This window comes from Chiloscyllium plagiosum, unplaced genomic scaffold (genome assembly GCF_037043375.1).
Source record: "Chiloscyllium plagiosum isolate Xiang-an unplaced genomic scaffold, Cpla_swu_hap1 HiC_scaffold_23, whole genome shotgun sequence".
NCBI classification, from domain to species: Eukaryota; Metazoa; Chordata; class Chondrichthyes; order Orectolobiformes; family Hemiscylliidae; genus Chiloscyllium; species Chiloscyllium plagiosum.
Window position 1 is genome coordinate 4,385,736 of NW_028270161.1, and position 10,554 is coordinate 4,396,289.

At 43.4% G+C, this 10,554-nt stretch overlaps 1 protein-coding gene across 6 annotated transcripts in view; it reads left to right on the forward strand.

Annotated features, from left to right (window-relative positions):
• The window catches only part of fam107b (family with sequence similarity 107 member B), a 162,544-nt gene extending 155,639 nt beyond the window's left edge, over nt 1–6,905 (forward strand). For all 6 annotated transcript variants that reach the window (XM_043714190.2, XM_087999331.1, XM_087999334.1 and 3 more), the window contains one exon: nt 10–6,905. In XM_043714190.2, the coding sequence (XP_043570125.2) occupies nt 10–126 (117 nt within the window). In that variant the 3' untranslated portion in view covers nt 127–6,905. The remainder of the gene's footprint in view (nt 1–9) is intronic.
• Nucleotides 6,906–10,554: the final 3,649 nt, after the last annotated feature.

The window sequence follows — 10,554 nt, forward strand, 5'->3', positions numbered from 1 at the left end:
TGATTTCAGATTGAGCAGGAAAGGCTGAATGCGGAGGAGAAACGGGAGAATGCGCCTGAGTTTGTCAAGATGAAAGATAACCTGAGGAGAACCAAACACGAGGGTGGAGACGTGCAGGTCTCTTAGAGAAGGACAGTACACGTGGAACTCTGGAGTTTGTGGATTGGGTTTCTGTTTTTGTGGCCATGGGAATTCGGCACCCTGATTATAATGGCTTTGCAACAAACTCCAGCAGCACATCATTATTGAGCGCTCCCTTGGTCATGGCGTACTACCCATCTGCAGACTGAAAGGGTTAATTTTGTGCAGGATAGCTTTCAGGGCAATGACTAGAGTGATGCTCAGTGGGCTCACTCACTGGGCTGGCTTGATTTGAATGGGATTCTAAAGCATTGAGAGACTGTGTTTCTTTCATCCTCGGGATAATGATCAGACATTGTAAAAAGACAAACTATCACAAACAGTCAACAATGAACCATTGATACCAACTTCACTGTGGATGAATTACTTGACCCGCTTGCTTGCATCTAGAACCAGCCAATCTGCTCCATGCACCCAGGGATGGTAGTGAGATTGGTCAATTCCATCAATGACATAAAACAGACAATAATGAATTGGGATCATCCCGGAGACCCCCAGCTGATGTCGATGACTGACTGAATGAAGAGAGCTTCGGGCAGGATGTAAAACCTGATTCCCTTTTAACTTCACCAGACCCGCAATAACATCAATGTCAAATTTTCCATCCTTTTGCTTTTTGCTGTTGCTCTGCAGGACATTGGTGTTTCTGTGTCCACTGGAATGAAGAGGTAATTCGAATGGGGGGGGGGGGGAGGAGAATGTCACGTGAATGCATGGAGCTCTAGTTAAAATCCGTGCTAGCAATTTCTAAGCTATGGCTAAACAATGATTGGGTGGGCAGGGGAGGTGGGGGGCGGAATCAATTTTTCCAGATACAATGGTGAAGGATAACACCACTCTCCTCCCTGGACCTCTATTGGCTGTACTGAGATCTGCCCTTCCTCCAACCAGAACCTGAGCATCCTTTCAATGTGGGACCCCAGTGAAGAGGATGTTGACACTGTTTACAAACAGAACAATATGCAACAAGAATATGTTCAGTGTGATTTATTTCTTCATCGGTCAGCCCTGCATAGTTCTTTACAAATCTGGTGTGAAAGCCTTCCAAAGTTTGATAAGATTTTGAATTTTTTTTATATTAAGTTTGCTATGTGGTGTAACAAATTCTATGTAATCTGTAATGATTGATAATATTAATGCAATGCTTGATATGTTGTCAGACTAGTGTGCAAGGTTAAGTCAAGTTTTATATTGCTGATCCCGCCTTGTTTATTTGCATGCCCCTACATTATAACAGTGGACTGTTGTGCAGTGTGAAACTGCTCAGATGGCCTGAACAGTTAAGACTGAAAGAGTGATGTGTCATTTTGTGGATACTGCTTGGAGATTACTTTACTTTGCATTGATTTCTGTCACTCAAATTTTGCAAAGTTCTCTCTTTCCAAAACCAGCAAAAATGAAGTTAATTTGTCCATTTCCGAATTGGATATAGTTAACATCAAAGATTGTGTTTATTGTGGTCCAAATGCCTTTGTCATTGAGGCAATTGGTTTTAGAATCATAGACATAGAATCGCTACAGGGTGGAAGCAGGCCACACTGACCCTCTGAAGAGCACCCCACCCAGACTCACCCCATCCCTGTAACTCCACATATCTCACAACTAATCCACCTAGTCTGCATATCCCTGGACACCATGGGCAACCCCATGCAGGTAGTCACCCAAGGCTGGAATCAAACTCGGGTCCCTGGCACTGTGAGGCAGTAGTGCTAACCACTGAGCCATTGTGCCACCTCACAATCAGATAGTACCAAATCTCACACTCTTCAAATCTTACTGTCTTGTATCAGGCGTGAATCACACTTAGAAATGTCCAGAAGAGGATGAAATGTCACACTTTTCTGGTTGGTCAGGAACCTATTCCTGGAATTTCCATGATCCTGATCCCAATCCCACACCAGGACAGTGGCAGTAATGTAATAGAATTCTCCAAGTGGCACTCTCTAACTGGCCTGGAGTGGGGGAGATGTCCAAGGCTGTGCATGTGGACCTAAGTGAGGAGGTTAATCACTGAGGAATGACTTAAAAGGCAAATGGCAGTAGTTACTGAGCTTCACATTCCTTTACCAATAGCTGAGCAGTGAGGGCTGAGGGGCAGCAATGGGGTGGGCAAACATTCAAGAGGGCATGCATTCCTCTTTGCCTCCCCTGGGAACCTGATCAAGGTTACAGCAGACCAGAGAGTTTGATGGTAGCTATACCAGAGAGATACAGCAAGAGAAAGTGAGCTGGTATTGCTGAAGCTCTGACAGAGACCGAGGGCCTCATCTTCCCCATTAGAGTCCAAACCCAGTTTTCTCCCAATATCAAGCCTCTCAGCTTCATTGACATCAGCTCCACTGTCCTCTTTGTGCTGTTTCACATAGCAGACTGAGCACAAGTAACTCCTCACCGTGTCCTCGACAGCTTTACTCAAACAGCTCCGTGTCTCCCAGATGAAAATGACCAAACGTTGCTCATCGTACTCATAACGAGTTTGTGTCAGGGAATGGGGAAGGTAGTGGGACTTTTGTGCAGAGACAGAGGATCAACTTTGATCCCATTGAATGGCAGAGCAGGGTCAATGGGCCAAATGGCCTAATCCCCTTTTTTTCTAATGTTTCTGCACCGATATCATCGAGCAGTTTATGGAACTGTCTCAGTTGCCAATGCCAGCCTCCCTGAAAGCCCAGAGGCACCAAGGAGCTAGCTGGAGTCTGTGCCACATTCTGGGGGCTTGATGATCCCACTCCTTCTGCCCCGAACCTGCCATTCATCCCACCACGATCCTAACTTCCCACCCCAGCCCATGACTCTGCCTCCCCAACCATGAATCCCCCTTCCCACACTGAATCCCCTTCCCCCACCCCTAATCCCCGCCCCCACGAATCCCCTGTCCTTCCTAAACCCCGAATCCCCCTCCCCGCTGAATTCCCCTCCCCTCCAGACCCAGAAACCCCCTCCCACCCCGAATCCCCCAACCACAAATTGCCCTCCCCCACACACCAAAACCCCTCCATCCCAAACCGCTCCCCCACAAATCCCCCTCTCCCCAACCCTGAATCTTCCCTGAAACCACCCCTCCCCCGCCCCATTGAAAATTCGGCCCCCCTCTTCACGCCCCACCTCCCTGACAACTCAAGACCTTCCACTTTGTGGTACTCACCTGGAACATTGTGCAGGTAGGTTGATGAAGCTGTTTGTAAAGTGACCTTTTATCTTCAGTGATGTGAAACAAGCAGCTGTGATTTTGTTCAATTGACCGAAATAGTATTTTGCTTTTCCCAAGTCTGCCCCACACTGCTCCCCCCCAACCCCAGTCCATTGAAACAATGTTGTCACGACCGCATGAAAAGTGCACATTTGCTGTTGTTTGATTTCATCTTGACAAGACAAACTGATAAAATGCAATGTTCAAACCAATGTTCCAGCAGGAGTCCCTTTCATGTGGCTTTGGATGGTTTTTCTGCTTGCATTACAGCCACACAATAAGGGGAGAGGTGGTACTTTTGATATATTCATGAAAAACCCTTTGCACAGCTAATTGTGTAAGGGAGGAATGATGGTACTGAGCACAAAAACCTTCTCTAAGGTTGGACTGGAAGCCAATGGTCACCGTGCCTGCTCCATTCACATCTAGCAACCACTTCTGACAATGCTGACCACCTACTTCCCAATCAGGGAGTCTGTTGGAAGTCTGCAACAAACAAAGAGAAATGCTGGAGAAACTCAATGGGTATGGCAGTGTCTACGGAGAGAGAAACAGAGTTAATGTTCCAAATCTGGTATGTCTCTACTTCAGTCTGTTGGCTGCTGTCAGGGTCCCTTTGTCCTGCAGGGAGTTTTTTTTTTGGCGGGGGATGTGGGTTCGGACTCATCTTGCCACTGGCTGTCCCTCCGTTGAGCACAGGGAACGTGAGCAGGACGGGGTGTCTCCAATCAGGCAAACTAGGTGGGCTTTCCACTTGGCATAGCCCTCCCCTCTCCCCATTGGGATGAAGCCCTTAAGTGACCTAGTCAGGAGAGCCAAAAAGTTCTGGAACCCTCTCTAACATTAGCTGTTCCTCTCTTTCTTTCTCCACCTCCTTTTTCCATCATGATTCGCTCCATTTAAGCATATTCAAGAGGGCTAGAACACAACAGCAGGGAATATACTACTGAGACTGTATAAAGCTCTTGTCAGAACGCATTTGGAATATTATGAGCGGTTTAGGGCCCCATATCTCAGGAAGGATGTGCTGGTGTAAGAGGGGTCCAGAGAAGGTTTACAAGATTGATCCCAAGGTGAAGGGCTCCTCATCATATGAGGAGTGTTTGAGGACCATAGCTCTGTACTCAATGGAGTTTAGATGGATGAGGAGGATCTGATTGAAACTTACAGCATACTGAGAGGCCTGGATTGTGTTGACATGGAGATAGTATCTCCACCAATAGGAGAGACGAGGACCTGAGGGCACAGCCTCAGTGAAGAGATGACTCTTTAGAACTGAGATGAGGAGGAATTTCTTCAGCCAGAGGGTGGGGAATCTGTGGGACTCATTGCCACCGAGGGCTGTGGAGGCCACGTTTAAGACAGAGATAGGGTTTTGATTGGTAGGGGGATTAAAGAGGAAAGGGTTGAGAAACATATCAGGTTCAGGATTAGAGTGGTGCTGGAAAAGCACAGCTGTTCAGGCAGCATCCGAGGAGCAGGAAAAATTATTCACACCATTTTCCTGCTCCTCGAATGCTGCCTGAACTGCTATGCTTTTCCAGCACCACTAATCCAGAATCTGGTTTCCAGCATCTGCAGTCATTGTTTTTACCTTGAGAAACATATCAGCCATGACCGAATGGGAGAGTAAACTCAGTGGGCCGAATGGCCCAATTCTGCCCTTTATATTATGGTCTTACTTCTTTGATGTCAAGATGGTTACTCTGAAATTTCCATTTTGCCCATAACCATCATGCTGTGAATCCTTCTTTCATAAATTTCCCTCGTTTTGAAATCGAGAAGTTCCCATCATCTTCTGAAGCAGTTTCTCATTTCTTCACATGTAAAAACTGGTCAAACTATTGCCTCAATTGGTTTTCGACTGATCTGTTTTTAAAAGCAATGTTGATGATGATGTATTATTTACACCATTTTCTTCTGGAACCGAGACAGCGATCTTACCAGACGTCCCCATAAACATTTGCATTTTTTATAAAGCTGCCAAACATGAAGTTACAAAGAATGGAGAAATGTGATCTATATTATTTTCCATGAGTTAAGAGGGCCATGCGTCATTTTGCTAATAAACTCAAACAAATTATGGAAGTAGATTCACTGGGGAAATAAAGATGTTTTTATAGTCCACAATCGTTCTCAATGATATCATGTCGCAATCTCAGTTGCCCTGGATGGATGGAGAATATATCAATGTGCTACAAGTGTTATTACACACCTCTGGGTATTGGTTTCTGTAGGTTCCATTACTGTTTCTTCCAAATTGTAAAGAGTGAAATATGCTGGGAAACATGGCTAGATGTATCACTCTCAGTCTCTATCGTGTGGTCTGCATTCCTCCAAGCTCAGTCTCTCTTACAAAATTACAGAAACAATTATAGAATAGTTCGCAACTTCTCTCAGAGTTGCAGTGGTACTGGATGCCTTACATATTCACATATGAAAAAGATTTCAGAATTCTTCCGTTCCTTCTCCAGTGTGACTCCTGAAACCAATTCAACAAAATTATTTCAGAGCAATGCATATCCAATGTTTTGTATTACCATAACTGTGATATACCAGTAATGCAATGCAGGAAATACCCAGCAGATCAAGCAGCATCTGGAGAAAGGGAAACAGCATTAACATTTCAGGCTGGTGAGTTCCCAACAGAACATGTTTGCAGTATTTTACTTTTGTGTAACGTCAATGTTCTTCATGTCATCCATCACCACAGATCAGTCCATTCCAGAAAGTCAGAGAGTCGTAGAGATGTACAGTGTGGAAACACACCCTTCGTCCAACTTGTCCATACCAACCTGATATCCCAACCCAATCTAGTCCTACCCGCCAGCACCCAGCCCATATCCCTCCAAACCCTTCCTATTCATATACCCATCCAGATGCCTTTTAAATGTTGCAATTGTACCAGCCTTCACCACTTCCTCTGGAAGCTCATTCCATACACGTACCACCCTCTGTGTGAAAATGTTGCCCCTTAGGTCTTTAGAATTTTGGAAACCAGGATTGTGACGTTTGGAATATGTGAAAGAACTAAGTGACATTGCATACAGAATGTGCTTTAATGTCAACATTAATAAAATGTATGAATCCATAATGAATCCATGCCAGCTTTGAATTGAGATGCAGATAACCTGTAGCTAAAAGGTCTTTCGAATTTATTAAGTCAAGAAAATTCCAAGTTAATTTGATTTAAATTCAAAACTCGACAACATTTTCAATTCATCCAACACCTTGTTTGCTGAGAACTGGAGGGTAGTCATTGAGCTGTAAGGAATGTACGAGTCAGTGCACATGATGAGTCAGAATCCCCTTCACTGTGGGAGCAGAGACCTGGAGTGACTGGTGAAATATTGCAAAAACCTTCTTTCCATGTTCTTTTGTGATTGTTTTCATAAAACTATCACTGTGATTATTCATCCGAAAACTGTATAAACGTAGTGTTTCGTAAATTTACTTTTATATTTCTTGTGTGTTTGTTGCATCTACACTGACAGTTTTAGGTATTACATGCAAATTAAGAAGTGAGAGCAGTGAATGTTTTTTGAAATAAAAAGGATGCTTCTTTTGCATAGAACACACTGGTGCTTGTTTGTTTGTTTCAGACTGCATAGATTTCTGTCATAACAGCAACTATTTTGTTACAACCTGTGGAGGATCTAATTGCTATCGTGCAAGTTTAAAGAGATGTTGAAAACCAAAGCAGTTCACTGGATACCCCTGTACCTCAGCGGGTTAAGGTACTGTTTGGATATTGACCATACATTCGCAGTTGCCGATCCTGAGGAAGTGGATATATCATGCCATGGGGACTGTTGGTGTAGGAGAGGGTAAATAAGCAATTTCCCCTTTTAGTCAGTTAGGGAAACATAGGAGCAGGAATAGGCCATTCGGCCCTTCAAGCCTGCTCCACCATTCAATATGATCACCGCTGATCATCCAACTCAGTCCCCTGTTCCTGCTTTCTCCCCCATATCCTTTGATCCTTTTAGCCCCAAGAATTATATCTAACTCCTTGAAGACATTCAAATATTCTGGCTTCAACTGCTTTCTGTGGTAGAGAATTCCACAGGCTGATCACTCTCTGGGTAAAGACATTTCTCCCCATCTCAGTCCTAAATGGCTGACCCCTTAGACTATGACCCCTGGTTCTGGACTTTCTGGTCATGGGGAATATTCCTCCTGTCTTCACCCTGTCTACCCTTGTTAGAACTTTATAGGTTCCAAAAGATTCTTTTGAACTCCAGTGAATATGGTCCTAACCAATCCAATCTCTCTTCAGTGCTGCCATCCCAGGAACCCAATGACACTGATCATGTACCATCACATTGAGGGAGATGGTGATAGAGTGGTAATGTCGCTGAGCTGATAATGCAATAGGAAGCAAAGAATGCTGGAGATCACATCAGATTGAAAACGTTGGCTTGTTCTCTCTCCATGGATGCTGCCTGACCCGCTCTGATCTCCAGCATTCTTTGTTTTTAGTTCAGATTCCAGCGTCTGCAGTAATTTGTTCCTCATAACACACTAGACCGAGCTTAAACACCTGGGAACACAAGATCAAATCCTATCAGGGCAACTAATAGAATTTGAACTTAATTAATAAAATGGTGATGGATGTTGTCAAAAATGCAGGAAGGAAATCTTCTGTCCTTACCCAGCCTGACCTAGATGTGACCCCAGACTCACAGTAACATGATGTCAACTGTGTCCTGAAATGACCAAGCCAGCCACTCACTGTCAGGGCAATTAGGAATGGGCAACACACTCTAACCTTGCCAGAAACACCCACATCCCATAAAAGGAACATGAAAAATTAAAATGCTGCCCTTTGCCCGTGGGAAAGGTGGCCGTGCTGTAGATGCGCTGCCAGTTTGTGTTGTCAGGTGTCAGAGAGGAGCTTCCGTGAGCTTCCTGTGGCCAATAACAACACTCCCTAACACTTGGGAAAATTACTTTTATCAGCTTTTAAACACTTCCCTGGACATTAAACTGAATGTGTTACATTATCCATGGTATGAGGAGAACACAGGATGCAGACCTCAATTCAGTCATAACCCAACCTGCCCTAATACCAAACTATACATTTTGAAATTCTTTTTAATGCTCAACTTTATTCCCATGACGTTTGTCCTCAATCAGAGATGTCGAGTAAGATAAGGGTCATTAAAGTTTGTTTGATTAAATGAAGACTATGAATAAAAATATTTTCTTCAAATGCACTATAGATGTTGATGAATAAAGGAACAGGACGTAGGCTCATCAAGTTAAACACTGCAAGTTTACAGGATGTCCCATTGTACTCTCTTGATTTCTAAATCAACATAGTACATCCTGCCTCCATCTTGCAACCTTTAATTAAACCGCAATTTGCTTGGCATCTAATGCCTTTATATCTCAAGGATCAGAAGGTGGAGAAGACAAGTCAAACTTTACTCATTCAAAACAAAACAGACATTGCTGGAGAAACTCAGCAGATCTGGCAGCATCTGTAGAGAGAGAAACAGAGTTAACGTTTTGAGTCCAGTCTGATCATTATCCCAGTTCTGGAGAAAACCAAGACCAGACTTGAAAAGTTAACTCTGTTTCTCTCGCCACAGATGCTACCAGACCTGCTGAGTTTCTCCAGCACTTTTGTTTTCAGATTTCCAACACCTGCAGCATTTTACTTGTTTTTAGCCATTCAAAGCCCTAGTTCGCCCATCTTATGGTCATCTTAGAGGCAACACACAGTGCAGATTTACCAGAATAACACTTGGATCCCCAAAACAGATTACACAAAATAAAGTTGTATTCCCTGGAATGTAGAAGGCGAAGGGGTGATTTGATCATGGTTCTCAAGATATAAAGGGAAACACGTGGTGTGAGATGGAGAGACAGTTTCTTCTGGGGAATAGTCTGGGATTGGGGCAGAGTCTTAAAGCATTCTGGGATGAGATTAGGAGACATTTCTTTACACAGAAGGTAGTCTAAATTTTTATTACATCTTCGATCTGATGTTAATTTTGGAACTGAGTTTGATCAATTTTTGTTCGCCAGAAATTTCAAGAGGCATCGAGTTAATTCACAGATTATCCACAATCTCATTAAACTAGGAAGCAAGCCCCTGATGATTTGAATCTTCCTCCGGTTCTTACTTAAGCACAAATGCAAATTCATAAAGTACAATAAATGTCAGGTGTACAGTCAAACAGCTGTACCGTCCCCAAAAAGATTCATATCTTTTTCCTGAACTCCAAGTAGCAAACAATTGCAGACTTCATTGACTGGATCTTGCATTAATATACCATGAGAATCTTATCTCTGCAAAGGTGGGCTTTGCTGCTGTTACAGCAGTCACTGAGCTGAATGAAGGATCACACAGTAACCAGCTATAGGAATGATAGCTCCTGGCTCAGTACTGTATATTGTACTGCTCTATGAACAAAATCAGACCTTTTAAAATAAACAGTGTCCTTCTCAACAGCCTGGTAGGTGTTCTTAATTATTTCTATTATTCTGTTTAATTTAGAAAAAAGGAACAATCCTCTTCACACAGACAAGACATACAGACACACAGCCATACAGGACCCCCCCCCCCCCCCCCCCCACCCACATACACACACACACACTCGCACAATCTCTGTGGAACTGCCTGTTTTGTCAGGATATAGCCCAAACTGCTGAACTCCTCTCTCTGGGATGCCACCTCTCAGCTCTCAGGGAAACATTTTACATCAATAACCCATTAAATGTGACATAGTCTGGAGAGGATGTCTGTACTATTGACATGAAATACATTAGACAAGAGATCAAGTCATTAGTAGAACCAGTTGTCATGGCTACATGTTTTTAACCGGCAATGGTTTAGCTAGAATTCATGCAAACATGTTTATATTAATATGGTCATATATGTTGATATGGCCAGATTTTGTAAAGTGATGCAGGATAAAGATTGTATCCATCAGGAGGAGTGTTAAAAGAACTTGCAGAGTCAAAACATTTCCCCTACCAGGTCAAGCAGGTTACAAATAAAACTTCAACAAAGTAATGTATACGGGTCTCTGCTAAAATGTGCATACCTTAACACAGCTGCCGGATGGTGTAATTCTATCAGCAATTACAGATCAGTCGCCCGAGTACTGAGACCCCATTCTTGTTGTTTTGTGTGAGACAGACATGATAAAATATCAACATTCAGCCCACGTGTTCCTACTTCAGGTCAAATCACAAAGAGCCCTGATGAA